At 41.2% G+C, this 23,050-nt stretch overlaps 2 protein-coding genes and 1 non-coding gene across 4 annotated transcripts; all 3 read right to left on the bottom strand.

Moving 5' to 3' along the window:
• On the bottom strand, positions 12,750–12,821 carry TRNAP-CGG. The gene has a single exon. It is a non-coding gene; the product is annotated as a tRNA-Pro (tRNA).
• Positions 15,122–18,067, bottom strand: LOC110437112 (vesicle-associated membrane protein 727). 2 transcript variants are annotated; one of them, XM_021465360.1, is made up of 6 exons: positions 17,871–18,028; positions 17,473–17,702; positions 17,154–17,355; positions 16,928–17,048; positions 15,718–15,780; positions 15,122–15,612 (listed from the first exon to the last, which is right to left on the bottom strand). In XM_021465360.1, the coding sequence occupies exons 2-6, from the start codon at positions 17,666–17,668 to the stop codon at positions 15,469–15,471; spliced, it is 726 nt and encodes a 241-aa protein (XP_021321035.1). In that variant the 5' UTR covers positions 17,669–17,702; positions 17,871–18,028; the 3' UTR covers positions 15,122–15,468. The 2 variants fall into 2 exon arrangements, with proteins under 2 accessions (XP_021321035.1, XP_021321036.1); XM_021465361.1 differs by having other exon boundaries at positions 15,146–15,612; positions 17,803–18,067.
• Positions 19,308–22,622, bottom strand: LOC8057980 (multiple myeloma tumor-associated protein 2 homolog). The gene is made up of 4 exons (XM_002444545.2): positions 22,474–22,622; positions 21,218–21,307; positions 19,907–20,168; positions 19,308–19,765 (listed from the first exon to the last, which is right to left on the bottom strand). Exons 1-4 carry the CDS (start codon positions 22,514–22,516, stop codon positions 19,468–19,470), a joined length of 693 nt encoding a protein of 230 aa, XP_002444590.1. The 5' UTR covers positions 22,517–22,622; the 3' UTR covers positions 19,308–19,467.

Raw genomic sequence — 23,050 nt, 5'->3', positions numbered from 1 at the left:
ATGCTATCCGGCCGTTGGATGGGCGGCGCTCCAGGTGTGTGAACTGGGCTCGGCCCAATAGGCCTGTTAATGGCGCTTCGCTTTTCGCTTTGATGTTTCCTTCCTTCTCTCCACGAGTCTGCAGTGTGAATTGGAAAGGAAGAAGTCCACTTGAGGTCCCTCAACTTTCGCAAAAGTCTATTTTTCATCTCTGAACTTCAAAACCAGATAAAATACATCCCTTAACTTTTAAAACCATGCATATTACGTCCTTGACATGGTTATGAGCAGTTTTGAAGGCAGTTTTGTCTTTTTCATTTTTATTTATTTCCGTTGAATATTTGTAAAATTATAGTAAATCATATTAAATTCATAAAATATTAAATATGATTTTGTTGGACTAAGTAGATCTACACAGTGAACATATAATATGGTATGCTTTAGTACAAAGTTTTTTGTTGTAGCTTTAGATCTATGTTTTTCAATAATTAATTCGAATAATTCACAGCTATATGTTGTATGGCCCAATTGTGGTGAATTTTTTATGTTGTGCTAATTATTATATGTTTAAACTATGGTAAAAATTTCATACTCATTAGATCATGTATAACTTAGTTATAGATTTATTAAGATTTAACAAGCATAAACTTGAATAAATCGATAACTAAGTAATACATGATCCAATGAGTATGAAATTTTTACTGCAACTCAATCATAAATAATTAGCCCACTATATAATTTTCATCACAATTGGACCATAGAAACTATAACTATAATTAGTCTAATTAATTATAGAAAAGCATAAATCTAAAGCTGCATAAAAAAAATTGTACTAAAATATACTATATTATATATTCAATGTATAGATGTACTCATCTGAAGTCCAACAAAATTGAGTTTTCTATTTTATGTTTTTTATGTGATTTACTGTGATTTTTCAAAAAATTCAGCCAAAATAAATAAAAAGAAAAAGACAAAACCGCTTTCAAAACCAGGTCAGGGATGTAATGTGCACGGATTTAAAAGTTGAGGGATGTATTTTACCCGGTTTTAGAGTTCAGGGACGAAAATCAGACTTTCGTGAAAGTTGAGGGACCTAAAGTGAACTTTTTTCAATTGGAAAATCGAAATGTGGGGGCCGAAGCCCAAGGGCCTACTGTGATCCTATCTCCAATAAATTATCTTCAAATTCAAAAAAAAAATCGACCAGCTGACCTTCCTAGGACATTGAACTGTAATTATAATTAAGGTAGAAAACATCAACCATGTTGCCAAGTTGTTTAGATATGTTTTTACGGAGAGTCGAACTCAGAAGCTGAGATGCTACTAAAGCTTTTGGAGCATCTCCAACAGCTTGGTATTTCAACATGCTATCCTACCAAATTTGCTAAAAGCATAAAAATCCTCCTCCAACAACTCCTTATCCCAACTTGCTAAATTTCCTAAGTTGCTATCCAGAGGTTTCTACTGCCGAGATTTGTCAAGTTGCTATCCCAAGTTGCTATCCCGAGCGCAATTTGTTGGAGACACATATTCTTTTATCAAGTGAGCGGATCACATCTGCCATCCTCTATTTTTACCAAGTGAGAATAGCAACTTATTGGAGACACATCCTTTTTTCTTTTGCTAAACAAATTAGCAACTTGCTATAACTCAAGATTTGACAAGTAAATTTTACCAAGTTGTTGGAGATGCTTAACACCAATAAAAATTATGTTATAGAAAATACTTGTCGAGAATAGAAATAGGGGCTACAACTCACATGTTTTGTTATTCAGTGGTGGATCACACTTAAAATTATAACCGGAGCAAATGCAGGCAACAAACGTAAGGATTGCATATGTATCGGTCTCGTTTAGTTCGCGAAAAGAAAAGTTTTAGGTATTGTAGTATATTTATAACTACAGTAATTAGTGTTTTATCATAGTGTAATTAGACTTAAAAGATTTTTCTCGTAAAATACATGCAAACTACGTAGTTAGTTATTTTTAATTTATAGTTAATGCTTCATGCATGTGTCCAAACATTTAATGTGATGCGGCAAAAAGTTTGTTGGTGGGGTGAAGAGCTACTAAATTTGAAGAGTCACTAGTCATCCGTTTTATAGAGTTTGTTGAAGTACTCTAATATTTTGTTGTCAAATCTATTTTAGAGAGTAGCTAATTCAATAAATTTGACAAGTCTTTTTGGCTAATCTCTTGAAGATGCTCTATAACTTATAAGGTTTCTTAGACATCAATCTAAGGCCCTGTTTAAATTGGAGATGAAAATTTTTTGGGTGTCATATCGAATATGTCGGCAGGATATCGGGAGGGGTTTTTAGAAACTAATAAAAAAACAAATTACATAGCTCGTCTGGAAACTGCAAGATAAAATCCATTAAGCATAATTAATTTATCATTAGCACATGTGGGTTACTATAGCACTTAAGGCTAATCATGGACTAACTAGGCTTAAAAAATTCGTCTCGTGATTTTCAACCAAACTGTGTAATTAGTTTATTTTTTATCTATATTTAATGTTACATTTATGTGTCCAAAGATTCGATGTGATGGATGAAAATTTTTTAGGTAGGGAACTAAACAGGGGCTCAGCATAGTAGGTACAATAGCATAAGGGCACTCACAATGCAAGACTCTATCATAGAGTCCAAGACAATTAATTGCATATTATTTATAGTATTTTGCTGATATGGCAGCATATTTATTGAAGAAAAAGGTAGAAAAAAATAAGACTTCAAGTCTTATTTAGACTCTAAGTCCACATTGTTTAAGGTAATAAATAACTTTAGACTCTACGATAAAGTCTGTATTGTGAGTGCCCTGAGAAAACAATGAATCAAGTTCACAACCACGGCAAATGAGGAGCTTGGTCGGCTCATCCACCGGGGAAGAGGCGCGGTTGGCACCTGGCCTCGGCTCTGTCCGGAGGGTGACACGAGCTTGTTACCACCGTGCGAAGAGGGCCTGGCACCACGTGAGGCGCAGGAACTCGGCAATTGTTGTGGACACGGGCCAAGCTTGGTTTAATTTGGACATCTAAGAGCAACTCCAATGGGCCTCCTAAACAGGCCCTCATCCTAAATTTTAGGAGTTTGAGAACTCCAGTGGGCCTTCTACTTGGGCTCTTGAGAGCTCCCAAATTCTAGTTGGAGGCCCCCAAGAATAGGACCCGACGCGGCCTCCCTCTCCCCGACGCCTCGACGCCACCGCGCCCCGACGCGGCCTCCCTCTCCCCCGACGCCCCCACGCCACCGCCGGCCGCGGCCACCCTCTCCCCCGACGCCCCGGCTCCACCGAACCCTAGTGCCGCCGGTGTCGCCTATGGACGACAGCGCGTCATCAGGAGGATTCTCCGGAGCCGGGCTGTCTCCCCGTCCGACGGTGTCTACCACGCACGTCGTCCGTTCGTCGCGCCGCATTCCCGTGCTGCGACATCGTCTTCTCTCGATGCCAACCTACCTCGTCGCCAAGAACTTCCTTCCCCTGGCAGCGACGGCAGCGACAGCAGGATGCCTTCTCCTGGCGGCGGCCGCAGTGGTGGCAGGATGCCTTTTTCCGAGCGGTGGCTTACCTCGTCGGCTCCCCAACGCCCCACGTACACTCGGCCCTCGCGCGTTGAGCTTCACAGAGCCTCACGCCGCCACCTGGGACGCCGGCAGAATCACATCACCAGCAGAAGTCTACCAAGTCGCCGACGATGACTTTAGCCCCAACCATTGGACGCCTGATTACTCGGTGAGTTGAGCTAATTGATCAATTAGCTGAATTCTTTGGTCAATTACGATGACTGTATCGGAGTGTCCTGAAACCAACAAATATGTAGGTATGCATGCTCACTGACAGGGTTACAAAGAATAATGCAATCCGATTGTTATATTACCATGCAGTTCAATTTACTAAAAGGGATCTAATAAAAAATTTGCAGTTAGTGTATGACTTGTTTGTCCTAGTTTCGAAATCACATTGTGTGCAGTGAAAAATGTTTCTTTGCTTTACTAGTTTCCAAACATGCCTGACTGCTTGTTGCATACAAAATGTACCTAATCCTTAGGGATCCATTCCAAGACTAATGCGGCCTGTTGGATCCCCAAAGCAAACCATGTAAATGTTGGAAAAGAAACACAATATGAGTTGGATAAAAAAAAACCTTTAGGTTGGTTGAAAATCCGATATCATTATAGCAGGGGATCCAGTATTTACATATGGTTGTCTTGTCAGGAAGTAGCCTGTGGTGGCATATGTGCAGATGAAGTAATGATCAGCCTATTCTTTGCTGTCCTGACATAAAAATAAAGGTAAAGTGACAGCATTTGACTTCAAGTATCGTGTTGGGTACTGGAGTTGAATTATTTGCACCTACACAAAAAGGAACCAAAATGCTAAGCCAGTACCAGAGTCCAGAAATGCCAAGTAGCGAGTCAGTGGCAACTAAAGCATTGTGTTCCTTGAAATTTGCTATGCTGATAACTGTAAAATAAACCTAGAAACATACTCAGGTTAAGAAAGACCACTAAAGATCTCTCTGTCAACAAGAAAGCAATGCCATATCAGAAAATAAGAAATATAGTGTTCTGCAGACTAGCAAAAATCAGGCAGAGGACTTTACTAGCAAAAATCACATTGGGTGGCTCTGTGCATTACCACACCTCTCACTTAACCAGTTGAGTTAGGCTCAATTCGTTTAATTTCTGAACCCGATAGCTGTACAAAATGGCAAGGTGTTTGTTAGTTAGCGCTGAGATGTCGCTTATATACTGCAGTCTGGCACTGATTTCTCTTCTTCGTCCTAACTACAGGCGGTTGAACGGAATAGATGGCTTGCTTATCTCGAGGAGTAATTTAATTTAGTGCAGGGTTTGCCGCTATACCTCCAGAAACACCACAAGTATTTTCCTTATATACTGTTGTCTGTGTATGCGCGTGGCCTACTGGCCTTCTGTTTGGATTGCTGAATGTTATGTTATTGATATTCTTCAAGGTAGTGACAGTCAGACAGAAATCAAACACCGAATGTTATGTTTGGATTAGTTAGTATTGATCTGAAAAATCAGACATCAATATAGCAAGGGAGGGCAGCATGACAATTTCATTTTGTATGATTCTCTAAAGAATCTACCACCACTCTTCCTTTAGTCATTTCAAAAGAATCTATCATGTAGATTCTGCTAAGTTTCAAGACTATTTGATTAGTGCTTTGAGGATAGGAGCAAGCCAGCATACTCCAATTAATTATTAAGTTTTTGTTAACTGTTGACATCCATTCAAAATATCTGAAAGGGATATAAAACCGCATCATTAATGAATGCTATCTTTGGAATTGTGTTGAATTTCTTTTACCCCAATTCTTAGCAAATTCAGAAGTTCTGAACAGAGGGAGGTTATATAAGCACCATTGCTGTCATGGCATATATACAATTAAAACCTATAATAATAGCCAATTTAGTATTAATCATGTTGCTCTTATTTACACAATTATATCTACTGCAGTCTGACAATTTAAATGACTGAATTCTTTGTATGTATATTTCTTTGCAGCAACCAAGGGCTTCAAGTGCACCAGGAAGTGGATATTTCACAAACATTTTGACACAGGAAATGGATGATGATTTAGAATCATTGAGGCAGCAGGAAGTGCAGGAGGATGCCACTCCAAGTACTGGCGGCAAATCAAAGCGAGGCAACAACTACACTAATCTTGAAGATATCCAACTTTGCAAATCTTGGATTCATATCAGCAATGACCCTATCATAGGGAATCAGCAGCAAGGAAAAACTTATTGGGAGAGGATCGCAAATGATTTTCATATGAATAGGGACTTCGAGTCCGATAGGACTCCCAATTCACTCGAGCATCGCTTTGGGATCATACTAAAGGAGTGCATGAAATTCCAAGGCTACTACGAGGAGGTCCAGCGTCGTCATCCAAGCGGCATTCCATACCAAGAGCATGTAAGTGATCTTGCACTTGGTTCATCCCATATCTTGTCCTTCCTATATATCTAATCATGCACTTGATCTTTGTTGCAGCTGCTGGAAGCCCACGCAAGGTATGCCAGAAAAGCGAATGGCAAAAATTGTCAATTCGAACAGTGTTGGCTCACGTTGACGCACACTCAGAAGTTCGAATCAACGCTTGAAGCCAACAAGAAGCCGGCCAAGTCCAGAGAGCTCAACCTTTCGGTAGGAATTGAACAAGAGAACAATGAGTCAAGCGCCCAAGGCCAAGAGACCTCTTCAATCCCTTCTGCCAAGAAAGCCCGACCTCCGGGTAGAAAGCAATCCAAAGAGAAGATGAAAAAGAATGAAGGAGATGACGACTACAAGGATATGATGCAAAATTTGTTGGTAATGAAGACCGAGGAACATATGATGAAGAAAGAAAGGTGGGAGAAGGATATGATGCTTGAGCAGCGCAAGCTTAAGATGGAGGAGGAGCGGCTGCAGTGGGAGCAGGAGCAAAAAATTATGTTTTGTGATGTCACAACAATGGACGATGATCAAAGGGCATACGTGAAGGCAAAGAGAGGAAAGATTGTGAAGGCAATGAGTGCTAGTGTAGGCGAGACGGCTAGTGATGAGAGTGCAGTGTAGGTTTGGTGAGAGTGGAGTCACTTATGTCAACTTATGTCTGCCTCTGTATTTATCTATATTTCTCATAGTACTTTATCTTAGTCAAACTGAATGTAAGCAGAAACTGAATGCATCCTTTCTGAAAACAGGGAAGGGAAACCTTGGACTTGTTTAACACTGTATCTTGCATCCTACAATTACTCCATGTTTAACTGAGAATGATGTGCTGGGACTGGAATGAATTATTTGGATCAGGGATCTGTTGCCTCTGATTAGCATGACAGTGTTCCTCTTTGTTTGTTGGTTGTAGTCAGAGCTGAGTTTTATTGTTTCTATTTGTTTTTCAACAGACCCTAGCTAAAAGGTTGGATTCAAAGGACTGGGTTATGACATGTGAAGCTCTAAACAATGTTCGCCAGTTTGCATATCTCCTTTATTAATTGTTCAATACAAACTGTTTGAATTGCAGGGAGCCTCTAGTTCCTCTTATTGTTAAATCTGTGAAGAATCCAAGAAGTGTTGTATGCAAAACAGCACTGATGACTTGTGCTGACATCTTTAAATTTTGTACAGTTGCAGCTTCTCTAGTCCAGAAATTCAGATGTTCCAAAGTATCTTACCAGAACCAGGTGGAAAAGATTGGGTCAGAAATAGGCACAAAAAATGAAAGTGAACCCCACCCATGATGGGACTAGCAAGTGATGAACATAAAAAAAATGTCAGAGACAAATTGACAGCAGCCAACACTTTCTCATTCAGAGCAAAAGGCTACTACAGTTACAAGCTTTAGCAATCACCATGCTGTGTTTCAGACCTAGCTAGCTGCTACCTGGAAAGTCATGAACATAAAAAAATGCCAGAGACAAATTGACAGCAGCCAGCACTTTCTCATTCAGAGCAAAAGACTACTACAGTTACAAGCTTTAGCAATCACCATGTTGTGTTTCAGACCCAGCTAACTGCTACCTGGAATGAACTTCTCAAGATCAGATATATAGGGCCGATACACAGAGCAGTCCAATTTTCATGACCTTGCACATTTCATCTTTGAACTGTATGTTGCCATTGCAAATATATAGGGCCGAGACAGTCAAGCAGTGTTTGGATATGCTTCTGGATATACTTCCAAATCAGGACAATCCTTTTAGCCATTTTATTCTCTGGCACTGTTGCTGGAAAAGAAGATTGATGCCAAATAAGCCACTTCTACAGATGATACATTTTGCATTAGAGACCAACCATAATCTATTAGACTATTACTACCATAAGAGCTGATAAAAGGGAATTTCTGCTTGCATATAAGAAGAGAGAAGTTTCCTGATACACTACAGAAGCTGGCATAGTTAAATTAATATTACATAATTTAGTCTTTCCTGCAAACCTACACATCTGAACTAGGGATTACATGCATAGTAAATCACTAACTACCTAGAACTATGAATTGCCCACAAGTGCTCTACAAGATCATCACGAAGTCGCTCATGTAAAGACCTATCCTCAATCTCGTCATGTATCTTCAGGAAGTCCTCTAGCACAAGAGGATAACGACGTTGGTAGTCCACAGGTTGCAACACAGGGATACCCTCCTGATGGTAGTTGAAGTCATCTTGCTCATCTCGCTCATCGTCAATTATCATGTTGTGCAAGACTACACAGGCTTGCATTATGTACCATAGATCTTCCTTGTGCCACATTCTTGCAGGACCCCGCACTATAGCAAAGCGAGCTTGGAGTGCCCCAAACGCTCTTTCGACATCTTTCCTTGCTGCTTCTTGAGCCATTGTGAAGTGGATTTTCTTGTTGCCCTGTGGTCTTTGAAAAGCTTTGACAAACGTTGCCCAGGCTGGGTATATCTCACATTGCAGGCGGGCTCGTTCGCAGCCGGCCGCTAACCCGCATTGCTTGCTGCAAAGTTTATTAGCGGGCTTGTGGCTTGCCACAAAGCTACGGATCTTGCGGACAAGTGTTCCGCGAACACAACAAGTTTGTATGTAAAACCCGCAAGATCCGCAAGATCTATTAAAGAAAAAAAATAAAACATATATGGAGGCCAAACAGTAAAGAACAATATTGAAGAGACAACCGGCAAGACGTTTTGAAGACTCACAAACAAACATGGAGCTGTCCTGAACCGAAACAAACAAACGTGGAGCTGTTGTCCTGGTAAAAAGTACGCAGGGAAAAAAAGCATTCATCGGAGAGTGAAGAACATTGTTCAGTGAACATCCAGGTAAATAGCTTTGTTTCGTGGTCATGGGCACTTTGCTCAGTCATGTGTAGCCGCCATGATCGGACCGACGCAAACCAACGCGGCAGCACAACAGGCCCACGAGGCCTACCTACGGCCTCAGCTCTCAGCCGACGAGTGGCAACAGTGCGGACGTGGACCGTTCGTAAAAGAGTGACACAGGCTCGTGCGACACAGATCGCAACAACCACCCTCTACTGTTGTGGGTCTTGCGGGTTTTTGCAAACTTTGTCTTTTACCAACAAGCTTGGCGGGTTCAAAAGCGTTAGGCCACAAAAAAACTGCAGCTGAACCACTACAGCCACAAAGGAAAACTTTGCGGGGCGAACATGCGGGTCTCGTTAAGAGCCCGCCCCGCCTGCAATCGTAGGTATATCCCATCGGCAAGATAGTACCCCATCGTGTACTTGTTTCCATTGACCATGTATTCCACTTGGGGCGCCGTCCCAGATGTCAGACTTTGGAAGAGTGGAGAGCGGCGCAAAACGTTGATATCATTTAAAGAACCTGGAAGACCAAAGAATGCATGCCAGATCCATAGATCTTGTGATGCAACGGCCTCAAGAATCATGGTTGGCCCATCTTCTTTACCTTCGTATGCTCCTCTCCAACCTACCGGGCACTTGTCCCATTTCCAATGCATGCAATCAACGGAACCAAGCATACCTGGGAACCCTCTTGCACTATTCGTTGCCAACAACCTGGTTGTGTCCTGGGCATTCGGTGCCCTCAAGTATTCTTCACCAAAGACCTCGACGACAGCCTTCACAAAATGCTTCAGACACTCAATGATGGTGCTCTCTCCCATCCTCACATACTCATCCAAAAAGTCAGCCGAAACACCGTAGGCAAGCATCCGAACTGCAGCAACAACCTTCTGTATGCGAGAGGCGCCAAGAGTTCCAACGACATCGGGCTTTTGACGGAAATAGTCATCATGGGACTCCACCACATCCACTATTCGCAGAAAGATCGACCTAGACATCCGAAACCTCCTTCTGAAATGTCTCTCACTGTATACACACTGATCCGCAAAGTAGTCCTGGTAGATGCGGTCGTGACCTCCCGAAATGTCCCGTGGCACTTTGCGGCGGCCCGGCAAAGATCCACAAAACTTTTTCTTGCGCTTGTTCCTCCTGAAGCCCTCAAGAAGACCAGCAATGATGAAGAGGTCATCATCATCAGATTCATCCTCCTCGTCCCACCATCGACAGAGTCTTTTTCCAGACCTAGACATCTGCCATAGCAACAAAAAAGGAAAAAGGCAACAAGCATTATTTCAGCAACATGACAGTTAAACGAAAGAATCAACGACATGGTTGTTCAGCTCAGCACAATGATTTAGCACAATAAAATATAGCATACTGATGGTAAGAACTCCATGGTTCAGGATTTCTTTACGAGTTGAGTTGGGCTTTTGCCAGAGCCAAGACAAAAAGGCTCTGCTCAAGTTTTGCTACTGGAGAGAGTGGAGACCAATCGCTTCGCTTTGGCCAAAATTGCCTGCAGCTGCATTGCTGTACCATTGGGTACTAGCATTTGTATCGTGAAAACTGAAAAGTTACTGTCAGAAGACAGTATTTAGTAAAATGTTTTTCTTTCCTACCACCATTGCCAATGCTAGCTGCTAGCATTCCCTGATCGGTTGGCATGCCACAGCTGCGCTACCAAATTTTATCGTTGAGAGTTTCAAGTGAATTAGTACAAGATCGATTGAACTGACCCTCCAACACAACTGATAATTTAGCACAACATGTTGACGCTTTAGCACAAAGTACACCCCCCCCCCCCCCCCGGCCCCCCGGCTGTATTGGTATACCAGCACAGTGCGTGTGTGCAAGCAGCGGGCTGTCCACAAGGCCGCTGAGCATGTCAAGAAACCTGCAAACTATTTCATCAGCTGCAGGTTTCAGGAGCCACCGTCAAACTTCAGCTCACAACTGCCAATTCAGATTTGGAACCGAAAAAAGGCTAATGACGTGCCAAAGGATCATCTTGATTCTATTGGATCAATGAAATGGATAACAAAAAAAAAAGATAACAAACAGGATTTGTCTCACCATATTCTTTAGCAGAATGCCAAAAACTCGCGGTGCTCTTTCACGAGTGCCCGTTCATCTCCATAGCTGGCGCCAGCGCCGAACGAGAACACACGTCCGCACGGCCTCTGGAGCTAGCAGGAAGCAGACGAAGTTTTTGGACCGGCCGCGGCCGCGGGGGCGGCCGCGGGCGGGGCACGGGCGGCGGCGCGACGCGCGGGCGAGGCGTGGGCGGCGGCGCGACGTGCGGGCGGGGCGCGGGCTGGAGTTGGACTCAATTTCCGGCCCATATTGTATGCAGCCCAGCATGCAAATGAAAAAAATAGGAACCCAATTTGCATGCTGGGCTGGAGTTGCTCTAATCATGTGCTAGGCTAGGCTAGGTTGGAGTGATGATAAATAAAAAATGTAAGTGTGATATAAACTGAGTGTAGCATAGCTGGTTAGATTTTGTATTGTGGAACATGTTTATATGAATTCAAACCCTCAGTTTATATAGGCACTCATATTTTTTTAAATTTATTACAAGGATTAAGAAGGTGATTTAAACAAAAATGTATAAGAAGAATATCATGTGCTACGCTAAAGTGGTGATAAAAAATATAAAAACAAAAATATTATAAAGCAGTAAGTGCGTCACAAAGTGAGCATACTAACATGGTTAGGTTTCTTATGACAGAATCTGTATATCTAGATCTAAGTCTTTGATTTGTAACGGATATTCATATTTTTTAAATCTAATATATAACTAAAATAGAATTAAAAGGTGACTTAAATAAAATAATATATGACGAGAAGATCACATGTTACGCCAGAGTGGTGATAAAAAAATTAAAAAAAATCATATTGTTTGGAGTCACTACAAGAATAAAATAGTGATTTAAATAAAAATATATGAGTGATAAAATAGGACAAAAATAAAAAGAACTCGTATTTTTCTGAAGGTTATTACATGAAAAACGAAAGAAAAGACTTGTAATTTTTGGAGTTAATTACATGATTAAAATAGTGAAGTAAATAAAAATGTATGAGAAGAAGATCGTGTGCTACGCTAAGTGTTGCTAAAAATGTAAGAACAAAAATATTAAAAATGGAGGATAAAATAGTGATTTAAATAAAAATATATGTGAAAAAGTTCATGAGCCGCGCTAGAGTGGTCATAAAAATGAAAAAGCATATCTTTTTTCATGAACAGGAATTAAGCCCGTATTTCATTAAGACGAAAGGAGTTTACTTTTACAATCCACTACTAGATTGTTTGCGACTTGCGAGTAGCAAGCAAAACATTAGCGAGGCTAACAACCCAAAACGAGGAAAAAAAACCACTATACGGCGGTCGATTGTGCGACCAAGCCAACACCACCAACGGGCGTCCAGAAGGAGGCTAGTGTAGAAAAACTCGTGTTGATCCGCTGGCACCTTCATCATGGATACGCTATGCCACGACCATCGGAGTGGAACTCTCATTTCGTCCGCGTGTTCCTCTCCTTTCATATCTCCAGAAGACAAGAAAAAAGCAACATTATCAAAATAAAAAAAAATAAAATTATCAAAAAATGGAGGATAAAATGGTGATTTAAATAAAAATATATGCGAAAAAGTTCATGTGCTACGCTAGAGTGGTCATAATTAAAATGAAAAGGCAAAATTATCAAAATATGGGGTGTTGGCGCTAGAGTGGTCATAAAAGAATGAAAAATAATTAAAATGAAAAGGCAAAATTATCAAAATACATGTGCTACGCTAGAGTGGTCATAATTAAAATGAAAGGCAAAATTATCAAAATATGGGGTGTTGGCGCTAGAGTGGTCATAAAAGAATGAAAAATAATTAAAATGAAAAGGCAAAATTATCAAAATATGGGGTGTTGGCGCTAGAGTGGTCATAAAAGAATGAAAAAAAAAGCAAATTGGGGTGTTGCGAGAATCGAACTCGCGACCTCTCGCACCCGAAGCGAGAATCATACCACTAGACCAAACACCCATTTGGTGTTTTCAGTCTGTAGTGATTCTTTTTAGCATTATAAATGGTGGTTGGTCTTTTAAGCATTAGAAATGGTGAAACAGGTCTTGTTACCTGTTAGTGCTTTGCATTTTTGCCTTTTGGACATTGTAGTTCCTGCTGCAAAGACTGACGACTATGAGAGGTGTCGAAAGATTGAGGTCCTTTTATTTTATGTTCTGCAAAGAGCACGCTCGATGGTATTCTTTGATTCTTTCAGGTTCTATGCGTACATCGTTACAAATTGTCTACCCGCCCAATTGTCTTTTCAGAATTTTTATTTTACTGGATCCAGTTTATAGGCATCAATTTGAACAAGTCCAAGATGCACAAGTGAATCTTGGATGTAGTTGTCGAATGGAGCCTGCATATATTCGTATAAATTAGAGCAACTTAAAGATATGTTTCATGTTATCTAGGCCATTTTTACATTCTCAAAGTAAAAATTAAAGTCCAACAGGTGTGCTATCTGGTTTGCTAAAATAGCAAGTTTGCTATTCCTAAACTTTCGTTTGTCATATATAGTATAGCATGTCGTCCTCACTAGCTATCCTATACAAAGGTTGTGTGTGGAACTCTATGCTTTGAGTGAGTTTTTTATTTTACACAATGGCTAAATCTTGTAGTTTAGAATATAATTTTACCTAGTCTCTTGGAGATGCTCTTAGTATATCCGAGATGAGGAGACATAGGTTATGGACACGAGGACATTCATACTTTATTGTTATTAGAAAGAAAATACACAACATATCTATACTCAAGATCAAAAATAAAATCTATTTCATCCTCTTTATCTTGCATGATTCTTCATATGTCATTTCTTTCACAATATGTCTTCAAGGGTTGCAACCAGCTTTCTCTTGATCTTTTTGGGCAAATCCACCATAAGTTTGTGACTTAAAACCATTTCGACAAATCTGAACTCGAGTTAGTGCTCTACTTAGTCATTCTTCCATATAATCCAATTATGATTTATTCTCTACAAAGTATGACTTTACATAACTTGATTAGTACCAAGACTCAATATAAGCCTTCTCTTCTTCACCTAATTTGTGGTCCATTGGCATCCAAGCCCTTGTGTATCAGTCATCCTTGCTTAATCCCTCAAAGCATTTTTCTTGCTATCTTCACCCACTCTAAGCCATCCCAAGGCATATGATGATTTGAACCAACAATAAGCCTGTGTTGAAAGCCTTTTCATGAAGCTCATCTTCACCATCATTGATATCACAAGCAAACTCTCCAAGTGAGACTATTCAATACTTATCAACTCATGTCTTATTTTCCATTTTCCAATTATGCATGCTTTCACATGATGCCATGATATCTCATAATATGGAAGCCATTTTCATCAACACTATTTGCATTGTTGTCTTCAACTTAAACTAGATTATTTCCATGATCTTCTATCACAACAATGCACAAGTTGGCTTGTTATTTGAGTACGATGTGGAATATTATTAAGTTTGTCTCATTGATGAACCTTTGATATACTTCTTGTTATACAACAATTTATATCTTCAAGTTTATGCAATACACTCGATTTCTTGTTCAATACTTAAAAAAATTGTTAGACCTTTAATCGTGTTATTATTCAATTAAAAAAACACTAAATGGCTAGATGCAGTTTCAAAGATAAAAATAATATGAGGTTATGATCATGATTTTTGTTTTGTACAAGTATATTCTCAATATCATTTTTAGCTTGTTATGTCTTAAACATCTTTAAAATGCATTATATCACTTGATATATGCTAATCACACACTAATAACATCATTAGCTGGATACGCCTACATCTAGCGACTATAACTCCTCAAAAACGTTCCAAATTTGCATATCTATATTTAGCCAGACTAGACCTGTTTTGCATCCCGTAAGCCAGATCTAGAATACATGAAAAGGAGTATCCGCTAATGATGTTATTAGTTGTGATTAGCCAAACAATTATTACCCCAAGTTTCACGAGACCCATCCGACAACCTTGCTTTCTTCCATTGTTGTTCTTTGATTATATGGGCTTTGGAATTTCTGACTGTACATTGGTAAGAAAAAAAAAACTTGCTCAATTATCCTCTCAGACTTTTAGTAGATCAAAGTATAGTCAACAATTTGAAAAAGTATAAGATTCGTTTTGCTGATAAGCCATGACAAAAGGTATCCTTGGCTGATTTGTTGTCCGCAGATTTGATCAATCTGGACAACATCGTCCCAGAAGGCCAAAAAATGGACATATGGATATGGTCCAGCACTCCAGGTGTTTGGCAGATACACATGCGAATGGTGATGCGGGAAACATATATATAGCTTGAGACCAAAGAGCGTTCTGCATTTACAATGATCGTTGGCACCAGTACAGACGGGACCGCCCAAATAATAAGAGCTTGCATTTTGGAATGTACAGATATTTAAGTCGTGATGTCATATCTCCTCCACACATTTCTCACGCGTACTCCAGCTTCCTACCATTATCATATGGAACATGGGAAAGACTGCGGGGATTAGAGTCCACTACTACATGATTGCGATACCGGTAGCACTGTGAAAACACAATTTGGTGGCAATTCTGTGTACATGACACGGCAAACACAGCAAACGCCTGAAAAGAAAAGGCAAACAACTTTGTGTGCTCTAACATTTGAATCCCCTGCAGACCATCAGCCAAAGGATGAGAATCAGAGCCAAGATGCCGCCACCCACCATCAGCTTAAACCTCAGGTTCTGAAGCCACATCTTTCGCCTCAACTCTCTGCCATGCCTGTGGAAGCTGTCAGCCTGAAACAATTTAAAGAAAAAAATTTCTCAGTCAACGTTGAATGTTGATTTTGTAACAGGATTTAGCATACATCATCATACAGACATAGAAAAGTGAATAAATACCTGTGACTGTAAGGTCTCTGTCTTACCCACCAAAAGCTCAATCTTCTCACCACGATCCAATATCTGACCAAAAGTCCAGCATAGTCAGAAAGTAATTAATATGACAGAAGCATAAGAGGTAGAACTCTCAATTAAGTTTAAAGATAAGGAGTTGTCACTGTTGATTGCAGTAATTCTCCTGTTGAGTGCTCATTACAATGGACCCTAAAGATAGATTGCTGAGCTATACTGGCAGGTAGAAGATTTGGGATAAAAAAGTGCACAACCTTTAGAAAACAATTTCTAGACACAACAATGGACTGGTTCCACAATGGTATGTCTTGGTCTAAAATAGAAGGAAACCATTCTTTGTCAAATTATAACTATAACCTAATGAGTACTAACAGCACTAGATGTTCCATTAGTTATTCAAACTGTACCACCAATGCACATGAACTGCTTCTAAGTACTTTCATGTAAGGGCAGGTCAGATTTAGCACAGAGTAATCTATCCGACAGGTGTGTTAACAATTTCCTACGGTGTTAACAATCAATTTCAGAAGGGTGACTATTCTCCTATTATACTCTAGGAGCCTGGACCTTACGGCTGCACCGCACTAGGTGTGTTTGATGGGGCATCTCCAATCCTGGCTAGAGCTCTTCTGCTCGTTAGTGAGGAGCTGCATTTGTGGGGTTCGACTGGAGCACCAGGAATTCCTTATCTCTTTACGCTTCAACCGAACAACAGTGGAGCTTAGGTTGTGGTCATGTGCTTTTTCAATGTAAAAGGCGCGTATGGCTATTTAGAAACCTGGGTGAGTGGTGTTTGTTTGTAAGGGCTCTTACCCCTTTTTCTTCTTAATTCAATGATACACAGCTCCCTTGCGTGGTCGAGCAAAAAAAGTAATCTATCCCACAGGATCTTTATGAAAACATAGTCTCTACCAAGCTGCAGGAATATGTGATGGCCATACTACTGAGGAACTTCATAACCACGTTGTTTCTACCAACTGGTTGCTCAAATACAACAGGAATAAATGATGCTCAAAACAGTATCATGTTATCTTTGAACATGTCATTCAAATAGAACAAAGGAATTATGAGCATACAGAAAAGTGAGTTAAGATCCTTGTTTGTGCAATACTCCTATTTGCCATTTGCTTGTAAAAAAAAGTGAAATGCATGCGACATGATACCTCTCTGGATGGCAAACATTAAGCTGAAAGCATACCTTCTCAATGTTGTCCATCATGATCCCTTTGACATCCGATAGGTGGGCTTTCACCTTGGAGAGCTTGTTAATTTCCTCTGGATGATTAACACAATACTGCATATGATCCTTCAACCTCGGGCTACACCAACAAAACATAAGCACCGATCACATACCCTCCTCTTCCATGGCACAATAAGACAAGTATATCTAATCTAAATTGAACATCCAAACAACGATTTCATACCCAAATTCGCGATCAAGGTTGTAGGCGATGCTGAAGCGGTCCTCAAACAGAAAGTCGTCCTCATCGGCATCATCAGCGAGTGGGTGCTGCCCTTCCTCGTCAATACTGGACCCATACCGCTGCATGAAGTCTTCCCTAACCCTCTCTAAGAAGACGAACGGGACGCTCCTCCCAGCAGCCTCATCAGCGACAACTAGGAACACTACATCAAACAGCACGCATACAATGGCGCCAAGTCAACTCACGGTTCAACGCCGCACCGCAGAGGGCGCAAGCAAAGGAGAGGGGACTGAAGGGAGCCAAAAAAAAAACACGGTACCGAAGCCGCGGTCGACGAGGAAGTTGAAGGTGTGGCCGTCGCAGGAGTAGGTGGATCTGGTGCTGTTGGGGGGAAGCTTCTGGAGGCACTGGACGGCGACGGTGCTGAAGTTGCCGGAGAAGGCCGTGTGCTCCGCCAGCACAACGGAGCCCTTGGCCACGAAGCTGTAAATCAGCGCCTGCTTGCTGCTGTTCATGGCGCCCCGCCACAGAAGCCGCTAAACGGAAACCCTAGGACGCAAATCGACGGGCGGCAGGAATCAGCACGCGAATTCACGCAAGGAGAGGAAATTGTAAAACAACCGAGAGTACGAATTCGATCGGATCTCACAGGTCGGGGGGGAGAGGTCAAGAGTCCGAGGAGGATGAGAGGAGTGGATGGTTCTAGAAGGTGCGAACCTGCGACAAGCCTCTGCTTCGTCTCCTTCCCGCGGCGGGTGGTAGTTGAAGAAGAATTCGATCGAGAACACAAGCTCTTGGTGGGGTTGGGTTGTGGGGCGGGGATTATAATCATCCAAAATACTATAATCGTGTTTTTTGTTGGAAGGAAAACGGGTGGGGATTAATTCCAAGCCTCGTCGTTGCCTTCATGGTGAGTTAACCATGAAGTTACATATTTACCCTTGCCTCCTTGGAGGAGGCCTGTATGTGGGCCCGATTACTGTGTCTGACCGCTGGACTTTTCAGGTTTGCACACGAGACTGCAAAGGGCGTGGCTGTGCTGTGCCTCGGGCCTCGGGCCTCGGCCTGTCCCATCTCGTGCAAGTTTAGAGTGAAGCTCTCCTAACATGTTCTTAACGACCTTTTTTTATGAATTTTTTTGTTCACTCAAATGCATTTTAAGTTATGTCATATAAGTCAAATGTCAAATTATTTAAAGTTTAAATTTTAGAGAAGGCTAATATTCATGACATTAAATAGACAAGCTATAAATATATTTTATAATAAATCTAACGATTTAGTACCATAGATATTTTTTTTATAAACTTAGGTCACGTTTGGATCTTTAGAATTTGGTTGAATTGAATCACTTTTTTTGTTCTACCGTTGGTAGCCGTCAAGAATTTAAAACTGATATTCAAAGAATTTTGTTAGTCCGGAATTTTAACCTTCATCAAATTCATGTGCTCCTCCTTTCACTCGCACTTCCTCCGTGCGCATTTCTTATCTTACCTTCCATCGGATCTAAGAGAGACTCTAGTCTAGTGGTCTTCTTTCTCATCAATCACCACCTTTTCTTTCTCTCTCTCTCCACGTCCACGACGGTCTGTATCAGCTATGACTGAAAGTACTGTTCGCTGATTTGTTGTGAGAAAAGAACACTGCTGAATGACTGATAGATTCGGAGCTTCGGTTGTTCATTACGTATTTGAATACCCAAACATCTATTTGAATTTGATATTATTCCAAGAAACAACTTCCATATCTAGCCAAACATAAAACAAAGGCTTTTGAATCACTTTCTTGCCAATTCAGTTCTTTTTTAAATTCTGCAATGGAATTTGATCGATGGAATGGATTTAGATATCTAGGTTTCCAACAGGGCTGAATAAAGTTCGATATACGCTATTTTTTAGAACGAAACAAAAGACAAGTTCTTTTTAGCAAACCACCATATCAAAATAACATAACATCATTCCACATTGGACAAAGTTAGAAATCACTATTCCTTAGAACGAACCAAGGACACGAGATATTCTTCTTATAGCATATATAAACTAACCTATCAAAACGACATAACCACCTCTCTCACTAGTTAGATCGAAGTTCGGGGTCGATGAAACCCCTACCACCAGTCCAGGTTCGAAGGCTGGCACACGGAGAGGCCAAAATCGATGAATGAAAGACCATTTTACCTTTAACAGCATTTGGGCAAACAGAATTTAAAGCATAGGCATATCCATTGGCTTTACAGTTTACACTACATCAAACAAAAACAGATCCATGGGTGTGAAATATCCCAGTACACGATAGTCATACAGGCGCAGGGCCATTATCAATCAGAATCAGAATCATGCCTCCTCTTCTGCTTGTCTTTGCGGTGCCGCTTTGACCTGTCCTCCAAGTCGTGCCTCCTCTCGTGCTTGTCTCGCCTCCTCTCCTTTCCATCACCATGCTTATCTCGTTTTCGCTCCTTCTCCCCTCTCCTCTCATCACGTTCACGCCGCCTTTTCCCCTTTTTATCATCCTCCGAATCCTCCTGCTTGGGTGCTGGTGGGGGGTCAGCCTGCTCAGGCTCCATTTCAGGAGGATCAAGGTTCAAAGAACTCGATTCGCCCTCATCACGATGAGCCCTGAAGTCATGGAGACAGTTTTGCATTAGATACGTACCAAATACAATACAATTAGATAAAACACTGTAAGATTAATCAGACAACCATTTCAACATGATACCACATTTCAAAAGATGGTTATTCTCAAAACTGAATGCTTACTTGTACAATCCTAGACCCTGCACTTGTGCTGCTTCAGCATGCCCTGCTCCCAAGTCCTCTGCAGTTGATCCTCTCTTAATCAGCTCTGCATATTCGTGCTTATCCAAGCGATTGCCCTTAGGTCGATTGCTGCGCTTAGGAGCTAAGCCAAGAGCCTCACGCATAGCCTGTTCCTCCTCTTCCTTCACTCTCCTTATTTCTTCCTTCAGAGCATCTTCCGTGTCAGATTTCTTATCCCGGGTATACCAGAAAAGGTCCTTTCCTGGAATAGATATCATATCAACATGCAGAATTCACATGGCTATTAGTAATTAGCAAATCACAGGCCTTGAGAACTCAATACACAGCGCTGCCTTAACAAGCCACTGTAAGCACAGAAGTGACAGAGCCATCAAGATAATTGACAAGCCCTGTCAGATACAAGCAGAGGGTTTTGCTACTATTAGTCTATGACATAATATAAGGTGGTCAACTGGTCATGACAAAAACATGAGGCCCTATGGTACGAGTACAAGCATTGCAAAAGGTAGCAGAAACACACAGACACACAGCGTTATGGAACTGGCTCATGGGACCTATTATTTGGACATCTTGTTTGGGCTACAGGATTTATGTTCTTAATTTCCTGGCGTGGATATTGGCAGGAATTAATTGAGACTTTAGCATGGGCTCATGAATGCACACCTTTGGTTAATTTAATTCGCTGGAGAGATAAGCCCGTGGCTCTTTCCATTGTGCAAGCAAGATTGGTCGGATTAGCCCACTTTTCCGTGGGTTATATATTCACTTATGCAGCTTTCTTGATTGCCTCAACATCAGGCAAGTTTGGTTAATTTGTTTTTTTTTTGTACTCTATATGGCTATATGATGTCCAAAAGGTATTCCTCCTAAAGATGAACAACTAAAAAGTTGTACTGCGTAAATGCTTAACTCTGATTGTACCAGGAATCTATTGGAGTAGCTAGGTTGGCTAGCTTGCTCTGTTTATGCCCTTTACCTATGATTGACTCCATAAAAATCTATACATATTTCATTTATAGGCCTACCTAAAGAGACATCCTGGTTCATCCAAACAGAAATGGTATTAAACTCAGAGAATATTTTCAATAATATTTTTGTCAAATCTCCAGACTAACAGACTAGATGCATCCCTTACTTGAATAGGAGTGGCACATATGTACAACCAGTGAGCTGGTGCAAAGCTAAATCATTTCACATAGCAGGACTAAGTTGAATAGAAGAAAAATAATTTGACATATAACAGAGCAATAACATAGGAAAGTGTAGATAATAGAGAAGGATAACATTTACCTTTCTGCCATCTACCAACCGGAGCCTTAACACTATGACCAAGGTAATTCTCTCGATGCTTGTCAACCTTCACATCGTCCCATTTGAATTCTGCAGGAATAAAATATACAGTTAGAACCACTGTCCCTTTTTATGTTCCATGGCATATAAAGATGAAGCCAGAGTGCAAATGAAGCAAGAAAATGTAGACAGCAGTACATGATAACATGCAAAAGAGCTTCTAGCAAAGATCAAAAGGTATGCTTTGCCTGATAGTAGGTGAGGATCTTCCGGATGAGAAAAACTATACAATCTATGAAAACGAACTTCTAATGCAAACAAAGCGCATAACAAAGCAAACCAGGTGGTATCCAAAAACTTGAAGGACTGAAAGTTCAAGATGTGTATTCTGTAGCAAAAGAGGGTCCATTTGAAGAGAGAACAGCCAGCATAAGATATGGTACAACTAGAGTACTAGACACAAAGGCCTCATAGTCATAAGTGGCAACACTCTCCTGAGTTTACCCTAAACAAAATAGCACTGGACTATATCATCGTAACTGTTGTAAACAAGATAACCAGCACAATCAAACAGACTAGCAAGGTAACTCAATTAATCATTCGGTTCATTTTCTTGCATTACAGTTTCCTACTGTTACATAGAGGAATCAGCTTGCTCTCTTTGATGTAACTGACACCGAAACAGGGTAAAGCACATTCAATAAAGGGAAATAGCTTTCTTGATACAACTCAGATCAAAGTATGAACAATGAATGCATATTTATACAGACTACAGTACCTAAAAGTTCTGAAACACAGTGTACATATAGGAACCATCAGTCATTCTGCATGGCCGCGGCGTTTGTGTTTCACCTTCACATCTAAATTACAGAAACTGCCTTAATCCTGGCCATTGCAGATGGAAAATAAGAATAAAGATAGCTTTGATAGCATTGATTCAGGTAATTTCACTGTGGCAGATTATCCTGTTTGCTTTAAAAGAAGGGACATGACCTCTCATCCATTTGATTTGAGCATGACCCTCCGAACTGCCCTAGGAACAGACGCGAGTAAAAGCGAAATCTCCTGCGCAACTACCGAACAGAGGTGACACGAGGTGGCTACAGCGCCGGTGGAGAAGGCAATTTCCCAGCCGCCGCAGTGCCGCACGCATCGAAACCCTAGCAGCTAATCACGCGGTCGATTTCCTTCCGTACAACGAGTAAGATCGGATCGAGACGTGGATGGAACAGGAGAGCGTGGGGAAAGGAGCTTACGATCTCTGCCGCCGCGGACGCCGCCTCTCGTGGGGTGGTACATCTCGGCGCTTCCGCGAGCTTCGGGACTTCAGGGGGAGGAGATTTTGGTGGGTGGGGGGGGGGGGGAGATTTTCTGGGTCGATCGAAAGCGAGATGGAGACGACGACGAAATGACGAGGAGGGGAGGTCGGCTACGGTTACTCGGGTCGGGAGCTGAGACCGCCGTATGGGCTGTAAATGGAGGCCCAGTCAACGCGTTAACAGTTGAGCCCATTAAGCTCGTGGACAGAGAGAAAAAAAGGGCCTCCTTCATTCGGCTTTGCCTGGAAAACATGGCCGATTCACCTCTAATCGAAAAGCGGGGTCTTTTTTTTTTTGAAACCAGTCTTCCTTTTACTCTTCCAACAAACCGTTCAATTTTTGTTTCTTGAGTGATTTTGATAGCAGTATTTGTTGACGTACATGATGCCACGTCAGCAATGAGCCTCTAACTATAGAGGAGATAAGTCGGACACTCCGACTATAATGATAGTTTAGGGTGTTTCAAATAAAGCTATTTGTGTTAGCTACTTGATGAAGTGGATAAGAGAGAATA

The sequence above is a fragment of the Sorghum bicolor genome, chromosome 7 (genome assembly GCF_000003195.3).
Source record: "Sorghum bicolor cultivar BTx623 chromosome 7, Sorghum_bicolor_NCBIv3, whole genome shotgun sequence".
Lineage (NCBI taxonomy): Eukaryota > Viridiplantae > Streptophyta > Magnoliopsida > Poales > Poaceae > Sorghum > Sorghum bicolor.
Note: the sequence above shows the minus strand (reverse complement) of the source record. Positions and strands in the feature narration are given on the sequence as shown.

Coding starts and splice junctions, on each gene's coding strand:
- LOC110437112 (XM_021465361.1), bottom strand. CDS start 17,668: ATGAACAGCAGCAAGCAGGCGCTGATTTACAGCTTCGTGGCCAAGGGC. Junction 17,049..17,153: donor AACCTTGATCGCGAATTTGG/GTATGAAATCGT, acceptor TTGTTGGTGTAG/CCCGAGGTTGAAGGATCATA. Junction 15,613..15,717: donor CAGAGACCTTACAGTCACAG/GTATTTATTCAC, acceptor AAATTGTTTCAG/GCTGACAGCTTCCACAGGCA.
- LOC8057980 (XM_002444545.2), bottom strand. CDS start 22,516: ATGTACCACCCCACGAGAGGCGGCGTCCGCGGCGGCAGAGATC. Junction 21,308..22,473: donor CGTCCGCGGCGGCAGAGATC/GTAAGCTCCTTT, acceptor TTATTCCTGCAG/AATTCAAATGGGACGATGTG. Junction 20,169..21,217: donor GGTTGGTAGATGGCAGAAAG/GTAAATGTTATC, acceptor TATCTATTCCAG/GAAAGGACCTTTTCTGGTAT.